The 27,916-nt window shown below is 44.5% G+C and overlaps 2 protein-coding genes across 2 annotated transcripts in view; one reads left to right on the top strand and one right to left on the bottom strand.

Moving 5' to 3' along the window:
* Window positions 1–27,916, bottom strand: part of IFT140 (intraflagellar transport 140) — a 69,048-nt gene that overhangs the window by 15,840 nt on the left and 25,292 nt on the right.
* TMEM204 (transmembrane protein 204) lies at window positions 817–27,862 on the top strand. The gene is made up of 6 exons (XM_064152631.1): window positions 817–925; window positions 2,405–2,460; window positions 2,525–2,709; window positions 3,114–3,442; window positions 14,990–15,145; window positions 25,482–27,862. The coding sequence occupies exons 1-6, from the start codon at window positions 817–819 to the stop codon at window positions 25,724–25,726; spliced, it is 1,080 nt and encodes a 359-aa protein (XP_064008701.1). The 3' UTR covers window positions 25,727–27,862.

Consider the following 27,916-nt stretch of genomic DNA (forward strand, 5'->3'; position numbering starts at 1 on the left):
TGATCTTCTTGTGGCCTTCCAGTATCTGAAGAACACCTACAAAAAAGCTGGGGAGGGACTTTTTAGGCTATCAGGTAGTGAGAGGACTTGGGGAAATGCAGCAAAGCTGGTGGTAGGTAGGTTCAGACTGGACATGAGGAGGAAGTTCTTCAGCATAGGAGCAGTGAGAGCCTGGAATGGGTTGCCCAGGGAGGTGGTTGAGGCCCCATCCCTGGAGGTGTTTAAGGCCAGGCTGGACGAGGCTCTGGCCCAGCCTGCTCTAGGGTAGGGTGTCCCCTGCCCATGGCAGAAGGGTTGGAACTAGCTGATCCTTGTGGTCCCTTCCAGCCCTGACTGATTCTATGAAAAGCCATTTGCCTATTGAAAAATAATAAGAGATTATGCCCTGCCTAAACAACTGTAATCAGAAGTTATTGGGTAGTAAATGGACCAGCTCATGATGGAAGCAACTACTTATCCCAGATAATCTAAATCACTGGGGATTACAGTTACACAATTGATTCCTCCCCCAGAAAGCCCCAAAATGCTTCATAAGCTGCTGTGTTTTACCCTGCCACTCTCTAGCATGACACAAACAATCAGCAAGCAGTTAATTGTCCAGACAACAACATCCACCTGAAGTTTTGCCATGTTAGAAAAAGTCTGGCTTGTGCTTGCTGAGTTTCTGCAGACAGCTCAGTCACTGCCACCTTGCCTCGCTCCTCAGACACTGCCCACACTAGTGCACTGCCCCTGCAGGGCCACTGTCTTTTCTGCTCTGTAGGCTCCAGAAAAGCTTCCATCATCACAAAAACTTGAAGTCCAAAAGCATTTGTGATGTGGCAGTTCCACCACATAGACTCACAATTTGGCAGCCTTTTTAGAGATGCAACACCACCACCACCACCATCACCACAGCGAGAGGGATGGACGCTTTTGATCAAAGGTCAGCTTTGTCACCAGCCCCTGTGGCACCTCCTGTGGCAGTGAACCGATCCACTTGACTCATATGCATCCCTCCCCAGCCTCGTGAGGCTCACTGCACAGCCACCCACCACCTGTGGTTCTGTGATCTCCAGAAGCTTCTGACAATACCTTCTATGATTGTGCATTGGGTCAGTATGGACTTGTTGACTAAAGGCAAATTACCTTAGCTGGTAAAGCAGAACTGCTGTAAATTTACATCAGTTTTCTAGTCTAATTTATTAATTCCACTGATGTAACTGCTGTGCCAACACCTCAGCGTGGTGGGCACAATGCAGCTGTGGCTGGTGATACAGTGCTCTGCCACCACTTCTCACCACTTCCCTCTCCAGGCTGTTAACAATTATACCACACCTCCCATTTCACAATACACTATTTAGTATCACACCTTGGGTGGCAGTTTTTTCAGTCTGAAAAGTTCTGACAGGCTCTACTCAAAGCTGGGCAGAACTCCAGGCTGAACTCTGAGGGGCAGAAGAACTTGTGCTGGGCATGGCTGCCCTTCCTCAGCCGTTTGGCAGCACCTGGGCAGCAGCTGACAGAAACCAGGCAGAGCAAACAGCCATTCGGAGAGCTGGTCTCTGCAAGACCATTCTGGAAACAGCCCTGCTCAGGGAGGGTGTGAAATGCCCTCAACAAAGTGTTTTTCCTGAGCCACTTCTTAGGGCTGCTTCCCTTGCAGCTCAGCAGCAGCCAGTGCTGCACTCCTGGCTGCATGGTGATCAGTTCCACACTGGATGGTGCACTGAGGCCTTGCAGCAGCAATTGGCAGCAGCTTCTCCATCCCCTGGGCACCGAAGGAAGGTGGCCTGGCTGCTCGGAGCACTGAGGAGCACCAGCATGGCCAGCAAAGCAGGGCACGGCGCTCGGGCGCTGTGCCAGCCCCGCGCAGGCGTAGTGCAGCAATTTGCACCTTCATTCACAGCCTCACTCTTGCAACTGTCTCTCCAGACACCCCCAAACTCATGTGGTCCAGAATGAGAATGTTGAGCTCTTACCACCGTGTTTATCTGCCACAGTCCCTCCTTCGGTTGTGGAGAGGAAGGGGGACATCGTGGACACCTCCTGGCACTGCTTTCGCCACACTGCCCAACAGCTAACACCAACATCGTTTGCCTTTCAGCAAAAAGCCTTTCAAAGCCTCCCTCCTCGACCCGTTTCTGCAGTCCAGCCGCCCGGAGAGCTGAGACTGGGGGCTTGTGGTTCTCGTGCTGAAGAGGAGGTCTGAGTCGCTGTGATTTGCTCCCCGGCTCCGGGCGATGCTCAGCCCGCCGGAGCTCTCAGCCCTGCTGTGTGCTGCTGGAGGGTAGGAGGGGAGAGCCGGGGAGGGGGGCGCTCTCCGAGGGAGGAGTACAACTTTAAAGTCTCCATAGTCTTTTCCTTACAGGAAACACATCCTGTTAATGTTTGACTGCTGTGGCAGTGGCTGTGTTTGTTGCAGTCGACTACGCCCTGAGGCTCACCAAAAACAGCCACAAAAACAGCCGTTTCCTCTTGGTGGAGAGGTGGGGGGGGCCTTTTCCTCACAGCAGTGGCTGTTCTCCGGTCCCTGCACTCGCAGCTCGGATCTTCGGAGAGCGACACGCCAGAGCAAACTCCTGGGGACACTCCGAGCCCGCAGAACCCCTCTGGATGCCAGCAGCCACCTCCAGCGCGGCTCGGCTTTGAGAGAATTGCCCGCAACCAGGGTCTGCAGAGCGTTCTGAAGGCTGGGACCCAACAGCAAGGCTGCGGGAGCAGCGTGGGGTAACTGGCAGGACCCAGGGCGCTTGGCACGCTGCTGGCGAGCATCCCAGCCTCTGCCCCTGCAGCAGCTCAGGCTCCCCAGCGTCGAGACTGGATTCTTGCTGGATTCGCCTCGTCTCACAAGGAATGGACCTCCCTATCGTTCAGTTCATCACAGGACTGGCATTACTTATCAAAGTAGAAGAAGGTGGATAAGTCAAAGCTGGGAAGGACCTGAAAAACCTCCTTTGGGTTCTTATTTATGGAATTCTCCTACCTACCTCACACAGTTCTCATTTCCTTGATCAGAAACACCTCTGGCGTTGACTTCGAGAATGAGCGGTGATGTCCTCTAGCCCTAGGTAACATCCTAGCCAAGCTGCCTCTGCTTCAAGCCCCATTTCAATGTGCCGCAGCTGACTGAGACCTTGCGTCCTTCCGCAAATAGAGACTGGCAGCAAGCTGACAGTCAGATATGACTGTCCAAAACTGGTAGCCACAGCCGTGTTGGTAGCCCTGGTCTCACTGATCCTTAACAACGCAGCTGCCTTTACTCCCAACTGGTGTACCAGACCCTGGAGGGACGGCGCAAGCGCAGCGTGGGGGCTCTGGAAGATGTGCTGGCTGGCAGAAAGGAGCAGAGGAGGTGCGAGCACGAGTGCCAGGCATGGGCAAGGGGAGGAGCGCGAGTGTGAAACCCTGGGCTGGGGTTCAGAGTCAGCTGGGTTCCAGGAGTCACGCAGCACTGTCAAACGTAAGTTCAGTCTCTTGTGCTCTCTGCTTCCTCGAGGTCGCGATTGATACAGTGCATGTGGTCCTAGGAGATGTATAGCCTAGCAGAGCATCCCCAAATCAGTAACAATTGCCTGGTTCTAGATAGCTCTTAACATTCATCCTCAAATAATTGGGGAAAAGAAAAATTATTAGGCCCATCAGTGATAAACTATACTCCTCCTCCCACCCCAAAAGCAGTAATGTCCATCATGCTGTCTGAGTTTTATGTATATGCCAACAATGGACTTGAACAAATAATATGGGAGACATCTGCTGCTCACTTTTCCCTCCCAAATTGCTGCTACAGCTATATCCTTCCTGCTTAACACATTAAACCCCCAACTACAGTTGCTCTGAATGCCACAAAGTAAAAACAAACCACAAAGAAAGTATCCCAATGCTATGCTAAAATTATTTCTCCCCTCTGTTTATGTTTATTGGAATCGTCAAGAGCAAGAAACGACAGAAAGTTTTGCAAAAACATGCAAAACTGAGATAGGCCTTAATGTCTGCAACTACTCTGTGAAGAAACAGTTAGGATCCTGCTTAGGAGCAGGAAAATCACTCAGCATGGTGTACTTCTCATCTTCTAAAGCCCCAGTCTCAAGGCATCTGAAAAGTTTCTACATCTTAAACTAGGCCAGTTAAAAGGTTTTTTTGCTAGAGTGAACCCTGTAACCAATGCTGAGAATCATAAAGCTGAGCAATATAAGAAGTGCACCTGATGAGCACATTCAGGACGCTAGTGATGGTGCAACTCTGCTCCCATCCAGGAACTAGAGCGGGAGGGTACCCGGATGCCTGCGGTCACCTCAGATACGGTGGCTGTGACCACTGGCAATCACGGTGCCAAGAGGTTTGGCTCCTCTGAAGGCTTCTGCTTCTAGCGGCTTAGTCTGAGCTGGCTGGCAGCAATGCCTCGGGGCTGTTCAGCTTTAGGAGCTGCATTTAACAGAATAAAGTCTATGCCTTGAGAGACACTGAGGTTTTAACAGCGCTCATCAACAGCTCTGGTGTCTCTGAAGCACCATCAGGGATTGCAGAGAGATTTTGATCATGATTTGAAATGTGGAGAAACAACAAAACGTTCTGCCCCTCCTCAAAGTCCCTTACATCCCTCTGGAAAGGCAAACAAAGATGAGAGGAATTTCTTTATCATATTTCATGTCCTGCACTCCAACAAAACCATGCAGCAATCCTTTATTTTGCCTTTTTTTTTTCACATTTGCTACCATCAAATCTGCATAAATACCAAAACAGAAAACTTCTAAACTGCTACAAAGCCCCAAACCTAACTTGCAATTCTTTTCCAACTGAAAGAACTTTTGTAATGACAAAAAATTATAAAAGGAAGTATTAGACCAGTGAAAAAGATGCTCAATGTGTATCTGCAACATCAGCCCTGGGACCACTGCCCCAGTTATTTTTCTGTAAGGCATGTGCTAACTTGGAACGCAGGCACAGCACTCAGGACCTTTAGAAGGACAAGTTCTGTGTTCAACAACTGCATGTGGCACTTGGCTGCTGCAGCACCTGAAGCACACAGCCCTGCATTTCTTGCTGTGCACAGCTCTGGAGATGGGTCCTGCTGCTCACACAGATGTCTTTGTTTCATAGCAGAATTGTAAGGGCACCATTTCTCATAGCAAATAGAAGCACAATGTGACAGCAAATGTTAACATTTCAGAGTAAAAACTATAGCATGGTCAAGTCCCCAGAAGCTTTCCCAAACTCTCTTTAAAGAAAGTCTAATTTAAAGGAGGACTTGGAAGCCCAGTGACTCAATTTGTCTGAGAATACAACATCCACTCACTATTTAATCTGGAAGCAAACAGTAAGCAAAAGGCCAACTCTGAATCTCACTAAAGCATCTAAAAGAAAATCTCACCCCTGCAGCTGTATAAGACACACTAAGTAGGAAACAAACTTGTTGCACATAGTTTTAAGACAAACATGTTCCTGTGGACTGTAGATGCAGTCAGTGAGGCTGCTTCTGCATCCATGCTTGTGTCATTTGAAAGCACTATCACACATTCTTTTAGTGATGTGTAAGGCAATGCTGCCCCGTGGGTGGGAGACAGATCACAAGCACGTCTCAGTGTCTGTGTGTATAAATGCCTATGAAAAATAAATGGCTGAACAAAGAAATTCCTCCCTCAGTGATAAGAGTTCAGTACTTTGGATGCCATTTGCAGAACAACAGCTAGAAAATGTCTTCTTGCAATAACAATGCAAACAAAGGCCACATGACATCCACACAGAGGTACATATTTAGGGGGGCAAGTTATTTATCTCACAGATCAACAGGCAAACTAAACCCTTTGGGATTTTGCTTTTCCATGCACTGCTGACTTATGGACAGAAGTAACAGCCAACTAAATGCTCTGCCAGCAGCAGGCTCCATTGCACATCCTTAAAACCGAATTTTCACTGCCCACTCCTTCTCCTATTGGAAGCACTGATAAAGCTCCATTTTAGGGCACACAATAAAGCTAGGGTGGGTTTTTCTGCTCAGCATCTGCACAGCTGAAGCAAAAGGATTTGCAAAAAAAATGATGAAAGCAGTATTCAGGGCCTGCATGAGCTCAAACTAAAATCCAAACAGATACTAATTGAAGTTTTGCACACTTTGGGTGACAGTAACAGTAAATTATCTGTCAAAAGATCATGCAAGGGATGAACAAAATAAGTCAATGTGATGGAGTATGTCTGCCAAAGGTCTCCCTGGTAACACAGGCAAATTCCACACCAAATACCTTTCTGGTCCCACTCTCCACTAACAGGATATTCATATGAATTATTGCCCCATCACAAAACCCACTGGAGCAGGAGGTGAACGAAAGGGATTTGCATTCAAATCCTGTGATGTAAACACTGCATCAAGGACAGGAGGGTGTCAGGAGAGGAGCGCTGGGCTAAACACCATGTGACATAAAGAACAACAGCAAAGAGAGGCCAGGAGGAAAAAAGATTACAAATGGGATGTGAGTCAATTACATTAAGATTTATATGGAAACAAAGCATCTCAAAGTGAAATATTTCATCAAGGCAACACTCAAAAAAACATGGGTGACTCTAGATGGACCAGAAAGAATCTCAACTCTGTCCTTCATGCTTAAGCCTCATTGCTCCTGGAAGACAGAGATGTTAGGCACTTCCATCTGTCTTTATCAACTTCTTTCTCTCCTTGCTGTGCAGTCCTGCACCCTTCTTTAAACAATCTGTGATGCTAAGAGCTTCTGTGAGATAGTTCAAATGACTAAGAGCCAGAAAATACACAGTGGAAGGTTTATGGGGATGGGGGTTTGGCATGGTTATTTTTTCTGTTGAAATGGTTGTATTAGAAGTCCAACAAGCACTGCTTCTAGTGAGGCAAGTGTGACACCAAGTGAGATTAACTCCCTTGTAGTGGCAACAGACAATCAGATCTGAAATCTTCTCTCACGCTGAGAGTAAGAGCCTAGTTGTGAGGACATCAATCAAAGTTTTCCTAACATGTACAAACCATCACATGATACAAATGTAAGGCTTCACCCAGAACTCAAATGGTACCTCCCCTCTTCAGAACACTTTAAGGCAGTTCTCCTGCCATCTGCATGAAGGCCAAGCCAGTTTATGGAGATGCAGTTTCAGAGCTGTTGCAAAAATCTCAGATGATTATGCTTGTCTGCATCTCTTATCCCTTCCAAAAAGCCCACACATGGTGGAAACATACACTTGGCAAGACCTTGAGTAGGACAGTGTGCAGCTCTGTGCCCACTTGACCAGACATTGTACTGAGCCACACAGCATCATGCAGGGACACACAAGCTACATTGAGCAGTGAAAACACAGAGCTACATCACCTATGATGCCCTCTTAGAGCAAAGCAGACCTACTCCAAGCCACCGTTACCTATGTCCTAGACCAGTACCAGCCCAGTGACACTGCATTGTACTATTTGAACACACCAAATTACTTGGAATCAGCTAGGATATTTTTAACCATGCTGTGTGGTAGAAATATGCCCTTAAGCCCTGCTGTGCTACAAGGCTATCTCTGGGTGGACAGATGGAGCTGATTTATTCATTAGCTGAGGTCACAGGCTGTCCCTTTTTGTCTAAGGAACACTGAACAATGTGAAGACACAGGAATAGGGAGGGGTTTAGAAAGATATAAAAACCTCACTGGGTTCTTTAGGGCTGCAGAAGACATAAGGAAAACCTCGGCTGTGGGACGCACGCATAAAGCACAGGTGCTCAGAGCAACAGGCAAGGAAAGACAGTGGCAGGGAGAGGTGAAGCATCAGGAGTGACTATGTGACTGCCAGAGGGACCAAGTATAAGCACCTGTCCAGCCTCCATGGATGATCATAGAATCCCAGAATGGCGCAGACTGGAAGGGACCTTAGAGATCATCTACTCCAACCTCCCCAGTGTGGCCAGGGACACCTCACAACTAGACTCAGATGTTGAAGGCCTCACCCAGTCTGGCCTTGAACAATTGCAGCCTCCCTGGGCAGCCTATTCCAGAGTCCAACCACCCTGGTACTGAAGAACTTCCTCCTAAGATGCAGTCTAACCCTGCTCTCTCTCAGCTTCAAACCATTCCCTCTTGTCCTGTCTCTAGATACCCTCTGCAGCCTTCCTGTAGGATCCCTTCAGGCAGGGACACTTTCAGGTTCTTCAAGGCCTCATAAAAGTTACTTCTTTTCCAAATGTCTTAGTACTTGGGGCAGGAGCAAGAAGCTGCCCAGCAAGAGCTCAGAGCTTGGACACAAGGAACTCTTTGCTCTCTGCTCTGCAGTGTCTGGTACCCCAGTGGCTAGATGAACACAAGCAAAGGCTGTAGTCAGTACTGTGACATATCCAATGCTGTCTGACCACAGAGCCATGGTGCCATGAGCAGGCCTCACACAGAGGATTTAGTTGCCAGCCACAGTTGTGTTAATGCAGTATATACTCTTACCAAGCTACTTAATGGAGTGAGTGTTAATAGAAGAGCAGGACATGAATCCCTTATCTCAGAATAACACCTCAGAAACTGTCAAGTTCCAGAGGAAAACCATGTACTGGGTTAGGATCTCTTGATTACATTAGAGAAAATATAATTACTGACCTAGTTCAATTAAATTTTAACAGCAGAATATGATCTCAGACTGCAGATACCCTGCCCAAGAAGATGAAGTGTAGCAAAGTTCAAAGCAGCTTAGAAAAGTAAGTGGAGCAGCTTCAGCAAGAGAGGCATTACCAGTTCTTTCCATAATTACTTGGAAAGCTCTGTTTCAGAAATGTAACCATTTATCCTCCCTCCCAGGATAAAGTCACCTGGAAGCATTAAGCATTTCTGAAGGCAATCAGGTACATCTCAGAATGCATACTCAGTAATTCCCTGAACAAGCAATCAGTAAACAAAGCCAAGAATCATAAAAAAGAAAATATAATCTACCAGTGCTCCTTAAGTTCCTTTCATCACAAACATAGCAACCAGGGAATTCCTCCTATGAAGGCTCTGTTTTCATACTGACAGTGAAAAGCAGGTAACAACTGAGAAATAATTAAAAAGCAAGTCAATGGTGAGAGGGTTACTGTCAGAACTCCAGTTGGTTGAAATCCTGTTTGAAATCATCAAATCCTAGAATGGTTTGGGTTGGAAAGGACCTTCAAGATAATCTAGTTCCAAACCCCTGCCATGGGCAGAGGACACCTCCCACTAGAGCGAGGTGCTCATGGCCTTATCCTACCTGGCCTTGAACACTTCCAGGGAGAGGGCATCCACAGCCTCCCTAGGCAACCTGTTCCAGTGTCTCACCACCCTCACTGCAATGAATTTCTTCCTAACCTCCAGGCTCAGTCTCCCCTCTTCCAGCTCAAAGCCACTGCCTCTCATTCTTTCACTACAACCCTTGTCAAAAGCCCTTCCCCAGCTGTCCTGCAGCTCCTTCAGGTGCTGGAAAGCTGCTCTAAGGTCTCCCCAGAGCCTTTTTCTCAGGCTGAACAGCTCAAATACACATATAAAAGGGTAACCTTTGGTTTAAAAATAACCCTGAAGTGAAACACAACTTAAGCAGCTGCATAAGCAATTTCTGCCCACCTAATTACAAAATGTCAGCTGTGGGGTTTTTTTTGATGTAATGTATTTTGTGTCACAGAGTGGGGCTACACTAACAGCAAGCTCACTGCAAACTCACTGCCAGCTCCTGCAGTGGAAAAGGAAGCCACAGTGAGATGTTCACTCAGCACTGTGCCTACACGTCGAGTAAATGTGTGGTCACTAGACTCTTCCCAAGGCTAGTAACTTAGTACCTTACAGCAGCTGGACTTAAGTGTGCAGTAAAATTTTTGTTCATCAGAAGTAGTATTTCTCAGGGGAAGCTTTAGACAAATATTTTAATATCTTGGGCCAATTATTTTCCTTCAGACATAGTTAGTGCTTTAATCAGTACAAAGCTCGAGTTCCCACTCACCATTGTTTTTTCCCTGTATGCAGACAGAAAAGAGGAAGAAAATCTCACATTTTAAGCAACTAGTATAATCTGATTCTTCAGTGAGATCATCCTCCCTCATTATCCCAAAACTTTCTCATGTGACTGATTGTACTTCTGCGAGGCACAAATAGTCCTGGGGCTATCGTGGAGCACAGCGAAATTGCTGCTTGAAAATAACAAAATCAGATCAGCATTTCTAATCCAGATGGATACATCTGGTCTAGGAAATGAGCAAAACACTCACCCTGGCATCTGGGTTTTGACCCTTGGCTGATCACTGACTTCACCAAAGCAGAATTCATTAGCCAGTACCCTTAGCTGTACCAGAGCCCCAGTTGGATACTCTGTCCATGAATCTACTCTGACTAAGTTGAGATCAAGATGGGCTTCCAGAAGGAAAAAGTCAGAGACTAGCATTTTGTATTGATGAACAATGGCTGCTTAGAGCTGACTTTGGAGCCATTCTTTGTCTACCCCTTTCCAGTTCTTAACAGCCATGCCACAGCTTAAAGGAGGTGAAGGAAAAGCAGAGATGTACTCTGGATTGCCTGCACTCCTTCACTTACGTCAGACACTCACAGAGCAAGGAAAACCTTCAGCAGCCTCCAGTTCTGTGCTGCTGAAATCATCCCCCTCTAGCTATAGGAAAGTGTTTTCACAGTTGCAGTGCAGGAGCCAGGTGATTTTACAAATAATGAGTTCAAACCAAGAAAGGTAGGAGATCCAAAATACAAAGATGTCATGGCAGTCTTAGATAACTGACTCTAGAAGCTAGAGGTTAACACAAATGACAGCAGTAACTGTGCAGACATTATAACCATCATGAACTTCTTGTTTTACAAACTCTGCCTAACAAACATCAGTCCACAAAAGTCTGGTGAAGGTTGCAATGGCCACAGAAAGTTACAATGGAATCATGGCCACTGTAAATGAAGCAGAAATGTTTGTAATGCTTGAACTGATCCTCCTAAATTCACAGTAATTACAGGAAACACAGCAGAATGGACTTGAGCTGGCTCCTGAGGATGTTCTGGGTTGCATGTAATGTAAAATAGCAATGGACAGAGTAAAAGAGCACAAAAGTAACCACTACATTTCACAGCTCTAACAGAAATCATACTACAGGCTGTAAGAGGTGAGAAATATTTATTCTTGGGTCAAGCAGTCCTTCTAGAAAGAAAAGAGCTTTGCCACTTGGCCTTCCTCAACAGGATTAAACCCTCAGCATCTTGGGTAGAGGCTCTGAAGAAGTGCTTGGATATTGTACCCTCAGTTCCCTTTCTTGCTCAACGGTCTCCATTGGTTGTCTTCAATAAAAGGAGACCAGGGCTGCTTGCCACAACTGCCACCTTTTAGAGTGGTAGAGTTCACTCCACCAAAGCTCAGCCACATATGCTGCTCATGTACAAACTAGAATTACCTGTACTCAGCTGACAACATGCAAAGGTGCAAAGGCTAGGAGGAAGCAAGCAGAGTCATCTACAGAGGAGTGCTTTCAGGTGGAATACAATCAACAAGCTCTGCTGCAAGAAGAGTGCAGTTTGCAAGAGATGTGCATTACTGTGTTGCACTTTTTTCCTCATTGAGGAAGAAGGTTTAACTAATTTCTAGAACAAAACCAAAAGATAACAGGTGACAGAATGGAATCCTAAAATGGTTTGGGCTGGAACAGACCTGATGGACCACTCAGTTCCAGCCCCCTGCCATAGGCAGGGACACTCTCCACTAGACCAGGTTGCTCAAGGCCTCATTCAACCAGGGTTTGCACCTGTTTCTTCCTAGTCTCACCGTCTAACCTCAATCTAGTTTCTTCCAACTCAAACCCATTGGAAGAAACTATAAGCCCTTGCCAAAAGTCCCTCCCCAGCTCTCCTGCAGCCCCCTTCAAATACTGGAAAGCTGCTCTGAGGTCTCCCTGGAGGCCTTCTCTTCTCCAGGCTGAACAATCCCTCTCATCTGGTCTTCACAGCAGAGATGCTCCAGCTCTCTGTAGATAATACAAAGTATAGAAGAGCACTCAATTCATAAAACTGTCTTCAGTTAGTTTTCAGTTACAAAATCATGCCAGCTGCTTCCTCCTTATTCTTGCTATCATCATCCCAGTGTGGTTACAGCCTGGAACAGGTGTGACCTTCTTGCTTACAAGAAGCACCTATAAAAAATACCAGTTGCCTTTTTACAGCTCTCTAAACAGTGCAGGATATTAGGTGAGCAAGCATCCTTGTGTCTGCAGTGAAGATCATCAGCCTAACACACCCAGCACTACTGCATACTCCAGCTGCAGGAGAGGACAGCCAGCACAGAACCGTTATTCAGAGTCTAATTTCTTATCAGTTCTGTGGAATGCAACTGGCTCACAGTCCTAGTTTCACTATTTTTGGCATGCTAGATATTGCATCTCATGTGGCAGAGCCAAAGGAACTTCTAATACAGTTAAGTCCTTAAAGAAATCCTGAATGGCAGCAAGGGCAAAACTTTGGTGTTGGTTTGTGACAAGGGGCAGCGTAAAACTCAGCAAGGCAAGGAGCACAGAACAGCAGAGGCTGCTCTGTTTTTCAGAGCTCATTCATGCTATATTGAGACCAGGCAACAGAATTTACAGCTGTAAGCCAACTGTTCTTTATATGACACTGCAGATAGCTCCTGTGACAAACTACAGCACTCCAGTAACAGTGGCTGCAACCTGCTCCTCCCTGTGCACATTGCTCTTTTGAAAGCCAGCACTCTCTCCAGCAGACATTGGCTATGACAGAAGTCCATCTAAGTGGCAAACCAGAAGAACACTCCAAATGCTTATGGTTTTACTGATATTAACAAAGCTCAGACATCTGAATACACTTCTGTTATCAGCCAACACACTTCACAACCTGTAAGCACTCAATGTGATGAGATCTGAATGCTGTCAGTGCTGGAAAGGGCAACTGTGAAAGATAAACACAACATCTGGAGGGTTGACTGAAATAATTCTCCTCTCTGGTCAGAGATGAACTCTGGTAAACCCCCAAAATACTGAGCATGTTACCCTCTTTAAATGTTACATTTAAAGGGTTGCAATTCTAAACTAATTCTTTCAGACACAATTCCATATTTGAGCTGTTACTTAGAGCATTAGAAGCTAAAGATGACCTGTGAGGGGAGTAAACTCATTTTTGTGACTCTCAGAAGTAGACCAGACTCAGTGATCACCAAGGAAGTTTACTCTTGCTTGTTCATATGAAGTTTTGTTTGTTGCAGTTTCTAGCAGTCTTTTTGGACTATCAGGACCCAGATTCTGGCAGTCAGTGCACCCATTAAACTTAGAACCACTGCAGTCACTTCTGAAAAATCAGTGAATATTTGTGTCCAGGGTCTCTTTTTTTAATATATGCCAGCTTCAGCACTGAGCTGCTTCTCTTTCAGCACAGCAGTAGCATCCTAGCAAGAGATGTTGAATTGGTATAATGGTACTTGCAAATGCCATCTTTTGCTGCAAAGGGAAGGGATGAAAATAAGATACCTGTCAGCTTACCAGGAAAAATGCCTGACTAAACATCCCCAATTTTGCACCATATTGAATATGAGACACATTTTCATCAGGTTTCTAGCCAAGACTCCAGATACCTATGGCTGTAATCATTTCTGCACTTGCTCTTTAGAATCATAGAATGCTTCAAGTTGGAGGTGACCCATAAGGATCCTCAAGTCCAACTCCCTGCTCCTCGTAGGACTACATAAAAATAAACCACATGACTCAGAGCATCTTTCAGACACTCCTTGAACTCTGAGAGGCTTGGTGCTGTGACCACTTCCACGAGGAGCCTTTTCCACGGACTAACAATCCTCTCAATGAAGAATCTTTTCCTAATGTCTGATCTGCACTTCCCCTGATATATCTTCATCGTTCCATTTCCTCATGTCCTATTGCTGGTCACCAGAGAGAGATCAGCACCTCCACTTCCTCTTGAGGAAGGTGTAGAACTGTAATTATGCCTTCTTGGATTTCTCTTCTCCAAGCTGAACAAGCCAAGTGACCTCAACTGTGGCTCCAAAGTCTTGCCCTTGAGTCCTTTCACCAACTTGGTCACCTGTCCTAGGCACAATTTCATAGTTTAATGTCCTTATATTGAGATGCCCAGAACTGTACAGTAGTCAAGATGGGGCTGCACTCGTTCAGGGTAGAGTGTGGCAGTTACCTTCCTTGAGCAGCTAGCTGTGCTGTGCTTCATGCACCCTAGGATATGGTTGGCTCTTTTGGCTGCTAGGGCACACTGTTGACTAATATTCCTCTTGTCATTAATCCAACCCTGCAGGGATATCAATCCAACCCTGCAGGTTGCTCTTCAGCCTCTCACCTCTGAATTTTCAAGGCATAACCAGGATTATTCCATTAACAAGGCCAAGTGCAGGGTTCTACTCTTTGGCCACAACCCCGAGCAGCACTACAGGCTGGGGACAGAGTGGCTGGAGAGCAGCCAGGCAGAAAGGGACCTGAGTGTACTGGTAGATAGCAGCTGAAGATGAGGCAGCAGTGTGCTCAGGTGGCCAGGACAGCCAATGGCATCCTGGTCTGTATCAGGAACAGTGTGGCCAGTAGGACAAGGGAGGTTATTCTGCCTCTTACTCAGCACTGGTCAGGCCACACCTTGAGTCCTGTGTTCAATTCTGGGCTCCTTAATTCAACAGAGATGTTGAGATATTGGAACATGCCCAGAGAAGGGTGACAAAGTTGGTGAGAGGCCTGGAACACAGCCCTGTGAGGAGAGGCTGAGGGAGCTGGGGGTGTTAAGCCTGCAGAAGAGGAGGCTCAGGGGTGATCTCATTGCTGTCTACAACTACCTGAAGGGAGACTGTAGCCAGGTGGAGTTTGTCTCTTCTCTCAGGCAAGCAGCAACAGAACAGAATTTTTTTTCTTCATCAGCCCACAAGGAATGCAGTGAGAGCAAGGGACTGCTGGGAGTAGAAGCAGTGCCTGAGAATCACCTTCTCTGGCCTGCCAAGTTTCACCTCCCCGCTCAGGCAGGATCCTGGTGTGCCCAGTTTTGCATCAGTTTAACCCTGTGCTTCCCTGCTGTGTTTCCCCAGTGCAGTTTGACATGATGCGTGCCTGTAACCTCATCGCCACGGTTGCTCTGACTGCTGGCCAGCTCATCTTCGTCCTGGGCCTGATGGAGCTACCCATCATTTCTCAGGATACACAGTGGTGGGAGGAGGCCATAGCTGCTGTCTTTCAACTTGCCAGTAAGTCCATTTATTTTTGCTGATGGGAAAAAACTCTTAGTCTCTATTAAATCCAGGTGGGAAGGAGTTTCTTACCATATAAAGCTCACAAAATCTTCTCAATCTTTGCCACTTTTATAAAGAATAACAAAAAAGGCCTACATCTAAAAGTAAGCTCATTGTCTCTTAAGAGCTCCCCCCCTTGAGATTCTGGAGCACATGAATAGAAGCTTTTATCTGGGATGTATCAGAACGAGTCTTCTGCCAACCAAGAAAAGTAAGCCTTTATTATTTCCTATGAAACCAGGAAGGCAAACATGAAAGAAACTGGATGCACTGCAATCCCACAATGTAGCAGGGCAAAACATAGCAAAGGAAGCATTTGAAAGCAGAGCAGGACAGCAAGCAGAGTTTTAAGTTTTGCTGAAACATGCTGATTTGCTTTTAGCCACCTGAATTTTACTCAGTGCCCATCGTCTGGGTTTTGATGGAGAGAGAGAGAGAAGGCTAAGCAAAGCAAGCTGAAGTCAATTCATAATGCTGGCTGCTAGAAATAGTGTCCCCCCTCCTTCCCATGGACATAGGCTGTGCACAGAAGTCAATGAGGAAAGGAGGAGTTTGCACAGTTCTATACTGACAGCAGTGGCAACAAACTGTAAGCATTCTGCAGCAATATCTTCCTCTGCTACCTAAAATAAGGCATTCAATATTCATTATATCAAGAGTCCAATGCTATAAAACCCCTGTGCATGGAATTGTCATTGATGAAGTGTACCTTTCAAGCTGCTTACTTAATCAGATTTCAAGCACATTATTATTAATGTAAACAATAGGTTATAATCAAGTAAGATGACTTTAAAGTTTTCATTCCAACTTTCACAACTTGGCATATTTACAATGGTATAAGCCTACTGAAGCCTCAAGTCCACACTGCTGCAAGATCAGAATCTAGCCTAGGTCATTTAATGGTCTTTTCCCATTATGGATGAAGAACCTGAAATCCAAACAAAAGGAGGAGCCTGAAGAGGTTTTGGAACTCTCAAAGCACCTGCTCCAGCTTCCAGGTGCAGCAAGACCTTCAAGCACCCATCAGTGCCACCAAGAGCCAGATACAGAGCCTTGCCATAACAAGACCTCCCTACAGCCCCTTGATGCACACACCATGGTCTTTGCAACTCTGGATACCTTTTGGAGAGCTCTCCCTGATCACTGGTGTGCTGCCTGCTTTACTCTCCTTCCCTCCTAGCATCTCCAAAACTCAGCACGTCTGTTTTTCGCAGAGAGGAAATGTATTCTGGCCCTGTTTAGCTGTGGTGTTTCATTGACAAACAGCAGAGTGCTCAGCCCTGTGCTTTTCTTCCATCCAGGCTGCTAATTTTAGACTGGTCTTTTTTTTTTTTTTTTTCCTGTGCTGGAGTCTGTTTTAAACAGTCAGAGAGAGACTGAAGGGCGCCAGGATATCCCGACACAGGAGAAGGAAATGCCTGCTATTACCTGTTATGCAAGCTGAACCTTGAAATCCCCAGTGCTGGGAGGGGAGGAAAGCCAAAGTCAGAGTGATTAACAAAACACTAATGAGAATGGCTGAAGAAGCTGTGGAATCAAGAAGTTCATCTGCCTGTCTGTGTTCAAAAGGTGTGAAGAGATGGATCTGGCAGCTTGGGGCAGTTACAAAGAAAAGCCTTGCACTACAGGAATCAAAGGTCTCCATCTGCAGAAATAACACAGTGATTTTGGTGGCCATTCCTGCCCCCTGTTCCCCATTCTCCTTCACAGTTAACGTCAAGCTCTCCTTTGCCACCATCATCAGATGGTTTTCTGCCTTGCAGTTGGCAACAGCTGACAAAGCTGAAGTCTTCTGGAATGTCTTTAGAAAAAGAGGGCAAGAGTCATCATATCTGCCATTACCCCAATACAAACCAGAGTTCTTGGAGACCTCCTCAGTATGCCAGGGCAGTGGTACAGCAACTGCTGAATACCTGGGTCATTGTGAGTGTGCACTCATACAGGACAGGAGGTTCAGAGCACAGCTTGCACTGACAAGAGGCTGTTTCCTCTTTAATGGGACCCAACTCTGCATTGCTGAGCACTCAAACTGGCCACAAAAAATCAGCCTTATCCATTAGATTCCCCAAACTGGGCCAGGGCAACAGCATTTGATATGGCTGAAATGTCTTTGATATGAAACAAAGCACACATGCAAGCTGTGAGCACACCCAGCATTTCTGTTGCTCAGATGAAGGGCTGCTTTTGCACCTAGAGCCTAAGATGTATTTATTGATGGGAAGGAAAGCAGCCACCCCTCACCCTACAGGTAATATTCAGCCTTTAAGTCTCCACTATAAAGTGGCAATTTCTCACCAGATTTCAAAGTAAAGCAGCACTGTTAGGCCAGACCATCAGGACAGTGGCTAGAAAAGTTGTACTGAAAACCAGCACTTTGTCTATCACAACACAGCCCAGCAGAAACTACTGTGAAGCTCTCCTCTAGTTGACTGCAAGGACTAAAGCCAATGCACTTGGGTTTGACAGATCATTTGAGAGAAGAGCAAACAATATTTCAGATTGTACATACTTGGATGTTATGAACTATTTCTTGGGCAATTTCTGCTTATTACACTTTCAAAGATGTTATTGAAACAAACATGAGTGCCTCCTGGGTTTTTTTTCCTTTTCAAATCACAAACCATCAAGAGATTTGTTATGCAATTGCTCATCCTGTCAGTAATTTCAGACATACTTAGCTTGATTCATGTCACCTCTAATTCCAGCTTCTCTTTGCTTCCTAACATTCATACTGATGAGAACTGCAGTGGTCACTGGGAGAGCTGGTCACTGGAAGAAAGCTTGAGTGTTTGGCTCAGAATCACAAAGCCAGCCTAGACATTTTCTTATATTTAGTCAAAATTCACCCACTGAAGCATCATGTGTGGGTTTCATTACAGAATCCCAAGGTCTCAACAGAAGTCCTTCCTGGTTTAGAAAACTAAGTGTACCAAGTATTCTCTTCCAAGCCCTATCACAAGTTCAAACCAACCATCATACTAGAGCTCCACTTCTTGTTCACTTCTGCCACCTGCACAAGTATTTGACAGCCACTCAAAAAGGATGGACCTCTGACTGAAAATAAAGCCCCAGGAAGCAAGGAGGAAAGAAAGAAGAGAAGAAATAGAATTGCTCCTGGGACAGCAATGGGGATTCACCCAGCTCCAAAGCTCCACAGCCTCACACCTCCCAGTTAACAGGAAAGTGAGCTGTTTGCTTTGGAAAAGGCTTGTGGTGAAAATGGAACCAATGCTGTATGTGGAATTTTGTGTCAACACTCAGAAATTTCCCTCTAAAAGGCTGTCTGTTTTTTTCCAAGGAACTGTTACAAACTCTATGTGCTGAATATAGGATGAACAACCAAGCTGACAGAAGAGCAGTTGGAAAAGGAAATCCAGACTAACAGGACAGAGTAGCAACCTGCCAAATGGATCAGACCTCAAGAGACTCTATCCAAGTCTCCAATCTTGCACAGTGGTGATTATCATAAACTTCAGAGTTAAATGTTTGAAACATAATGGAGACAATCTGGGATTATATATCCCTTATATTAGATCCCCTCCTAGTTTCTAAAAGTCCAAGGCTGGAATAAACCTAAATCATAATGATTGATGTTCTTACCAATCCATCGGCAGCAGTAAATGACTTTACTACATAATATCCCGAAGAAAAGGGTTTGTGCTTTTACTCAGCTTATCATTTGCAGTTAAATAAATGACAATCTCAGATCACTCTCAAATTTCAAGCATTGTATTCCTGCTCTTCCTACTGTTTCTTTCTGCTGACAACGCATTTCACTCCAGAGCCTGAGCTTAACACATCACAGGAAATCTGAGTTCATGCATGCTCTCACTTCTGTGTTATTAAACCTAAATCAAACAACTGTTAGACCATTTATCTTCTCTCCTGAGTACTACAACTTTAGATTGGTTGATAACCAGAAAATCTTAATGCAGAGCAGCCCAGCAAAGTAGCCATCAGAGAATACAGCTGAAGATACTTGCGACACCAATGTGATTCTGATTTTTGTATTACTTCCTTCCACCTTCTTCCTTCAAGACACCCTCAAGCCAGTTCTGTGCTAAGATGAAATCTACGCAGCTGTAAACCTAAGACTTCCTGAAAAAGGAAGCAAATAAATGAGACATTGTAAATAACCCAAAAAACATAACAGAGAGAACTTGACTGCTTGTGCTGAATTTCACCTCGGCACCCAGCTTGCTTGTCCTTTGTGTGGACAGCAAATCCCACAGTGAAGTGATCTTGTTTTCATTTTTTTGCAAAATGAGCTGTGTGTGCAAGGATCTCACATTATGGAGCCTATCTCACTTATTTTACTGAAATGATTCACAAGAGCAGCTGAACTGGGAAGGACACTAACTCATGAGAAATGTGAGCTGAAGTCTTCCAGTGGGATAATTGCAGTGGGGAGAAGATTTGCATACATTCACATTCAAATACTGCCACGACCAGCAGGAGATCTGCTGGAGCATCTCTAGTGTCAAGGGCACACATTCTGATTAGAAATATGGTTAAGAATTACCAGATAAATATAATTCTGATCTGCAAGAGTAAGGAAGGTTTTATGGCAGCCAGCACTAGAAATAATGCCAACTGAAGTGCGTGGATGGCAAGTTCCTCAGCTCAAATATTCACTTTATTGCTTATCAATGGAGATGTCTCCTGGAAGTTTCAAACAAAGTAGCCTAGCCAGATCCAGTTACACAACCCCTATCCTTTGATGGCCCAGGAGATGGACAGAACACTTGAAAAACTGAAGCAGAAGATGGCCAGTAAAACTTCCAAGAGTATCACTTGTCAATGACTGCTTCTCTCTGTACAAGATGGTTGTGCTCAGGTTGACCTGTGTCTGATACAGAGTTCATTGTGATCAAAAGCAGAGCTTTCATTCACTCCAGCTGCTCTTCAGTCCGTGATGCCAAGCAATGCTTGCAGCTGACTCTCAGCATGAGAGCCTGCACATTTATCCTTATTTAAACAGCTGTCCAACAGGAATTACATCTAATTCACAGGGAATGCTCCTCCACCTTCAGTTCAAGGACTGGCATCATATCTAAGGAAATCTCCAAAAGACAACCAAGAAAAGCAAGCTCCTGTCAGTAGTCCTAAACTTATTAAACAGTGCTCTGCACCTTCCTTTGAAGATTTCTTGCCAACATAAAGTACAGTTCCCTGCTCTACACTGACTAAATCCCCCAGCTTGGGCAGACTAAAGGCAAATAGGAACTGACAAACTGACAACAGCACAAATGGAGAAGCATTGTAATTCAGTGCTGAAAAGGGAAGGACAAAAGGGTTTTATTGCTGAGAAGCTCTGCTACTCATAACTTGTTTAATTCTAAGAGATGCTATGTTCTACCCAAGACCTTGGAAGGAAATTTTGATTGTACTCAGTGTGCAGCTGAAAACTCAAAGGCCACTAAAGTCTCTGTGCATTACAGACCAAAGCAAGGACACTTCTGCAGCTTTCCACCTGGTACTACAATGAAGAGCACACAACTATGACAGAAGCTCCATGTTTGCCTTGCACTCTAACAACCCTTTTGTGCCAAGCTGACACAGGAAAAGGTCTTAATTCATTAATCACTTATATCAGTACCACAGCAATCACACTTTGGTAACCTATCTCACTTTGATCACTACATTTCAGTGCCTACGGGTACCTCATACTGGTTCATGACTCACTGCAGCTGAATCATTCCTTGTAAACGGGGAGAAAGGGGGTGAAAACTTCCCCTCCTTGTTTGCAATTGCACAGCACAAGCATGGGTTATGATTTCTCAACAACTGTTTTCTTCCTTCTTCCTTTTCCTGGGAGCAAAAGTCATCCTATAGGACAAGCTCTAAAGAGGAGGATTATAACTCCTAAAACAGACTTTCTGCCAACCAACTTTCTGCCAGTTTCTTTCTGCCAAGCCAGAAATTATGTAGATCACTTCATCTGTACTAATAGAAAGGAAGAGTGTGAATCAAGAAGTGTCTGGAAAAAAGCAACAAGCTATCACAGAAGTTAAAAAAAAAGTGACTATGAGAGCTCTTCTAGAATGCTGAAATTCTGAAGGTGGCTTGCAGCCAGATACAGTCAAACAGGAAATTCAGTCTACAGATCTGAAATGTGAGTTCAAAAAGCAGCATTCTCCCAGCCCACCCCCACTCACAGGCAGTAGTGTCCCAACCAGAAGTCTTCCTAGTGAATTTGTTATCTGTTTCCTTCCCCAACGGAAAAGCTCTTCCATCCAGGCTTGTTTTGCTACGGATGGGAAACAACTAGAGATAAACAGCAGCTCTATGGGAAAATAAGAGTACTTTAAGCAATCTCATCAGGGTTTTTAGTAAAGATGTGGCCTCTGTGCATACTTCAGACAATGCACAATGAACTGATCTGAAACTGATTGATGTCCACAATGAAATTAATTCAGGGAAATTCAGCCATGCATCTGCAAGCCTTATTATTGCTACAAAACAGAAAGGAAACTAAACCAGGTGAAAATGTTTCAGATTCTCATAACTAGATTTAAAGAAGTATTTCCCCTATGCATACCTCCTCCAAGTGCACTGTAAATTCAGAGATTGAGGAGACTCATGGCAAGCAGAGCAATGCTCTGGTTACTTTTAGTAGAGTTACCTATGGGAAATAGTCTGAAACTGTCTCACTCCAGGTATTTTATTGGAAGAGTGATCTTCAATTCAGACATTGTTGCTGAATGTTATAAATATCTATCTGAGAAGTTAAAAGCCACAGCAGTGAGTGTGAATACAAGGGCAATTTTTATAGGTGTACTTCTAATTGTTCTGGATACAGAGGCAAGTTCTGCATTATTTATGTTTACATTCACAACTCAGTTAGCCCCCACGTTACACAGCCATCAGCAGGAGGAGAATTCCAGCACCATTTCTCCAACACTCATTTCTCACAAGTGATACACTAATTGAATATTCAATAGTATTCAAAGGCAACAAAATGAAATTATTACTAACTCTCTAATGCTAACACCACTCACAGTGAAGGCAGTAGGCAAGAAAATAATAGTATCAAGAAAATACTCTGATCCAGTTGTGTTACACAAACCAAAACATCAGTCAGGCTTCAGTTTCATTCCTTACAGAAACTGAGATTATTGCATCAGTTGCCCAGTTGGCAACCCAATGGTACATGTAATTCTTTGCAAGATGTCAGTCAAACTAGAAAGACAGCACTCCTCAGGTACATCCACAGAGCAAAGGGATAAATACAAATAAAAGCTGTTTTCCCCAAGAAAGAGGAACCACTGAAGGTGGGGTCAGGCTGGCAAAGTGAGTGAACTGAATTCACTTGCCCAGTCATTTAGAGCGCAGGCTTACTGCCAAATGTTCCATCTCAGTTCTTGTCTCAGACCACTCTGAGCAAGGAAGCCATCAAAAGTGCATTGGAGCACTTTGCTTCAAGAGGTTTGATTTTAAGAAAGTTACTAGAGACAAAACCTGTCCAACTAAGCTTGGAGGGTTTTCAGACTTCATCTTTACAAAGTCATCAAAACTTTCCTCAAAGTTTAAATCTCATCCTATGCAAACTTAATCTTTCTGGATCAGTTCTATTTCTTCAGCCTTTGCTCTTGAGTTCCAACGTCAGATCATGCTAATATGAAACAAGTATGCTGGAAAATAATGTTCACAGAGACATTTTTGTTCTGGAGCTCACTTACCCCAGCAGAACTGTGAAACTAATTATGGAAACTCTCTGCAGTAACATGTTTCCAGCTCTCCCACCTCTGCCAAGCTTTTCTCTCTTAAATGTCAATTGCTGGCTAGCCTGCAGCAAAGTGCTCTAAACACAGCCTACATTTTTTGCTGGGGAGCTCCAGTGACTCATTCCCCACATGGACGCGTTCCTGTGTGATCTAGTACAGGTGATCCTGCTCTGGCAGGGATGTTGGACTGGATGATCTTCCAAGGTCCCTTCCAACCCTTAATATTCTGTGATTCCTGCTACCTACCAAGTTGGGCAGCTCACAAACCCATTATCTCCCAGTTGTGTCCTGCTTAGACACTGGCACAGAACTGCAAAACAAGAAAGCCTCTTGCACGACTGCCTGCTCCTGCAATCAGGGCTCAGGCAAAGGGCAGTAGTCTTCCTAGCACAAAGAGTTTTACTTTGGGAACAGTAAGGAAGCCTTAGTGCCTTTTTCTGGTGGATAACTGCTCCATTGGATGGAAGGGAGTTTGTGAAGGCGGCCAGTCCAGCATGGAGATGTGTAGCCATTTAGTACAGTAATTGGCCATAAGTGATACCTAAGCAAGGAAGAAAAAGCTCAAGTAATTTAATTAAACATTGGGGTGTTTGGAAAATGTAAATGCTGAAAATATTCCTTCAGTATTTATTTACTTCTACTGTGCCATAAAGGAAAGAGCAGAGACCACTGCTGCTTGCCTTGGCTAAACGAGCAAAGAATAGGACAGAACTCATGCCCAGGGCAGGACTGCTCTCACATACCATGAACCCCAAGGATTCTTTCCAGCAGGTTTGTAGAAGCAGAACTGACTTTCAGTAGGGAAACTAAAAATGCTCATCACCCATTACTTGTCTAAGCTAGGGATAACAGCAAATAACTTGCAGTGGGAGAGCAGCACTGCATTTGGGAACTGGAAATTAGGCTGCAAGAGTCAACAGGGCACCAGGGTGACTCTGTGTAAGTGGTGCTCCTGAACCCAGCTCCCTGTCAACAATCTGAGGGCAAATGCAAGACAGGATAAAGCAGACTGTTGTTAGTCATTCTGTCCCTTTGAGGCACCTGTGAGTGGTCACAAAGTTCAAAGTTCTTCTCCTTTGGTGTTTATGATTTGCTTCATATACTTTCTAAAAGGTACTTAGTGCTTTTTGGATTCCCTGTGAAGGTGCATGTGAACTGGAAAGAGCTCTGAAAGGAAAACTGAACAGACAAAGTGTTGTCATGAGCTAGACTCATCAGTAAGTACTAAGGTGTACCTTAATACTCTCTTCTGGCAAATTTTAAACCAAAAGAAAGAGAAACAGATCCACAAGTTTGCAAGGGTTCAATGCTTTCTCTCCATTTCCTATCTTCATGAGAAAATTGGTATCTAGCATCCTTTGAAAAGTGGACTGCAACTTGTGGAAGAGCAAAGCACTATCTGCTTTCATCTCTATTGTAAGGTCTAAACCCCTGAAACATAGCTGCAGAGAAACATATTCTATACAAATCACACATCACAGCTAGCACACTCTCCTCCCAAACCCTTGAAACACAAAAGACAGGAGAAAAAGTTCTATCACCTTGATTCCACAGATGGGGAACTAAGCCAGCTCAGAGGAGCTATTCCCCGCAATACAGGATCTGATCTCCCCCTCTCTTCTCTACCATGTGCCTCAGGAGAAACTGAACTCAGATAAACACTGGAAATAAGGGAAAACTGTTTCCCCACCCCGGCTGCAATGCTAATGATAAATAGAGAAAAATAACAAAGAAAGAAAGAATTGAAGTAGCGCAAGAGCCAGATGATAACAAACAGCAAAGTCATGAGAATTCAAAAGCAGTTCAAGGAAGCAAATGGAGAGCACAATTAACTGTGGCTTTGAGGACACCAAGCATCTGTAAGTGCTGAAAAACCAAGTGGAGACTTCAGTGAGGATTTGGAATGCAGAAGGAGAACATCCTCACTTCCACAGGGCAATGAGCCAAGCATGTGAATATAGAGAAAAACGAACCCCTTCAGCGACAGACAATGTGCCTTCAACAGGCCACACAAGGATGTAGATGACATCTGCCTGCCTTCAAGAGACCAGGGTTTTGAGAAGCATGCATAATCTGATATAAAGGGGCATTGTCCAACAGGGATTATTAAAAAAAAACCAAAGATTTGAGCTTAAATTTGTCAGAAGCACAACATGCCTTTTTTTTCTGCCTCTGCCTTAAGTCAGGGTTTTGTTTGAACAAGAGTGGAGAAGCAACTTTCAATACTTAGAAATAATGGTAGGTGACCACCTACACCATCTAGGACATCTGTGTAACTTACATAAAAAGATGGGAAAAAAAAACCCACCACCACATGCAATACAGCTAAGTGGGAGTGAGACATTTAAAGCAGAGTGAACAGATTTAAACCTAACATTGAGACCCCATTTCAGTCACTTAGTGTTTGCACGCGTCATTGTCCCACATAAGCTTTTAAGAACACATCCTGGCAGGGATGGAAAAGTTTACAGAATGAGTCTGTAAGTGACTGATGCCTGTGGCATCTTGCATCTTCAGAAATTCAAGAGAATAACTCATCACAAATAATTCTCACATTCTTGCAGGTTTTGTTCTGGTCATTGGACTGGTGACTTTCTACCGCATCGGACCCTACACCAACCTCTCTTGGTCTTGCTATCTGAACATTGGAGCCTGTCTTTTGGCCACCTTGGCAGCTGCTATTCTCATATGGAACATCCTTCACAGGCGTGAGGACTGCATGGCACCCCGGGTCATCGTCATCAGCCGTACCCTGACTGCTCGCTTTCGCCGTGGCCTGGAAAATGACTACGTGGAGTCACCGTGCTGAAAGAGTGGACTGGAAAGGGGAAAGATCTCCAAGGGGATCTGCATTACAGTTGTTTTCTATAAATATATGCTATAATTTAAAAGTAAGGGTTGAAAGACATCACAAAGCTCACTCTTGTGCGCAAAGGCCCTCAGCTACTATTTGGATGGGCTCCATCTATATATATATATATGTATAAAACACATAATTTTATATATATTATATTAAATTGCCCTTTCCCTCTGCTGTACAGCACAGAATGTTGGATTGTCAGAATCCTGACAGAGTTTCACAGCTACATGTCAGCAGGGTCAGCTGTAGCAGACACAAAGTCTATGCAATGAGAACACAGGAAAGAGGCAACCAAGTACCCTTTCTGTCTGTGTAAAGTTATTCTGCTCCTTAATAATAATGTCAAAACCTATAGGAGACCAGTGACAACAGCTTTGGAGTTAACTGCCAAGCTAGGAATGCAGAAAACTCACAATAGAATAAGTGATGATTTTAACAACTGTTTAATTTCACAGTTCTTTCCATCCACCTCTCTCCAAGGAGCTTTTCGTTAGCTGCAATATCTGCTCCCCAGCCACAGCATAGCCCAGACAGTAAAAAACAAAAGCAACCTTAACCAGACTAACTGTAAAGGAGTGCAGAAGAATAAAGCTGCATTTTTTCAGACACTTTTGTATCCTGAGACAAAGGTTGGATTTACCTTAGATGCAAGCAGGCATGGCATGAAAAATCAGAAGGGTATGCAGCTAGAGCAGGCCACGCACGTTGCTGACAAGTCTACTCCAGTGTCTCAATGAGGGCAGGTATCTACAGAAGGTCTCCTGGACTTCCTAATCATCACAGATACTATCAATATGCAGTGTTGGGAATTATTATTACAACTCAAAAATCAATTCCTTTTCTTCCCAGCTTGCCTTATTTAACATTTGCTGTGACTGACAGATCATAGTGCTGTATGTCAGGACACTCAGCTCTGCCCAGCCGCGCTCAGAGGCACAGAGCACACTGAGCATTGGCAAACGTAGCTGCCACTCAGACACTCACATCTGAGAATAAGGCACATACAGAGCACTTAAGCATGAGACTGAAAAAAGACCTGCCTGGTAACTTAATATGGCAATGAAGTGACAATTAGTACCTTTGGAGTTAGACAAAATGTTTCTAAGCCTAACCCTGAGAAGCACAGGGGCTCACAAATCACAGAACTTTGGAGGTTGGAAGGGACCTCCTGAGATCCTTGAATCCAACCTCCCTGCCAAGGCAGGATCATCTAAGGTAGTTCACACGGGAATGCATCCAGGTGGGTGCTGAAAGTCTCCAGAGGAGGAGACTCCACAACCTCTCTGGACAGCCTGTTCCAGTGCTCTGTTGCCCTCATGAAAGTCATGTACGTGGCAAGTTCAGAATGAAAAAAAAAGGTCAAAAACTTATTATGTGAAATACACAGGATACAGGAAGTTTAGGCACAATCAGATGTTCCTAAACTCTGAGGATGTTACTGCAAGCACAGTTACTGATGGGTTTGAAGGACCACGAGCTGTGAAGGTCACAGATCCTTTGGGACTGTTGTGTTGCTCCCAGCTGAGTGCACTGCTTTTCTCCTTCATCACCATTTCCAGCATACTTGGTTAAAATGTGATCACCAAGCTGGCTCTTCAGTTCTGTCCTGCACTCAGTTCTGATGTGATAAGAAACTCAACCCCAACTGCTGCTCTGCACAGTGTTCCAAGTGAGCAAGGCCCTGCAGAGACTGATGTTCTAGAACAACTGCATTGCTCTAGACCATCAGGGTATTAGACCGGAAAGCCGACAAAGAGTTTCTTCTAGCAGTAGGTTTGTAAAAACCAACTAAGATTTGTATTCATTTTGCCTGCATTGCTTTCTGGGAAACATTTTCTAGAAATAATATGCTATGATTAATGGCAGGGTTTGTTGTTGTTGTTGTTTTTTAAATAAACTATTGGACTATTTAAGAGACATGATATTATTTCTTCTAATATTGCAATATCCATATCATAATAATGGACATTTACAGTTTAAAAATCAGCTATGTGGTCAGCCAATTTGTAATACTCACTCAGTATTACTGTGATTACTTTAGATTTATAAATAAAGGTGTGAATGTTCATTTTCTTCTAGTGATAATGTGAGATTTGTTTTTTTGCCATTCAGACACAGAACAATGTTGCCTTAATCTGT

Source organism: Pogoniulus pusillus, chromosome 13 (assembly GCF_015220805.1).
Source record: "Pogoniulus pusillus isolate bPogPus1 chromosome 13, bPogPus1.pri, whole genome shotgun sequence".
NCBI classification, from domain to species: domain Eukaryota; kingdom Metazoa; phylum Chordata; class Aves; order Piciformes; family Lybiidae; genus Pogoniulus; species Pogoniulus pusillus.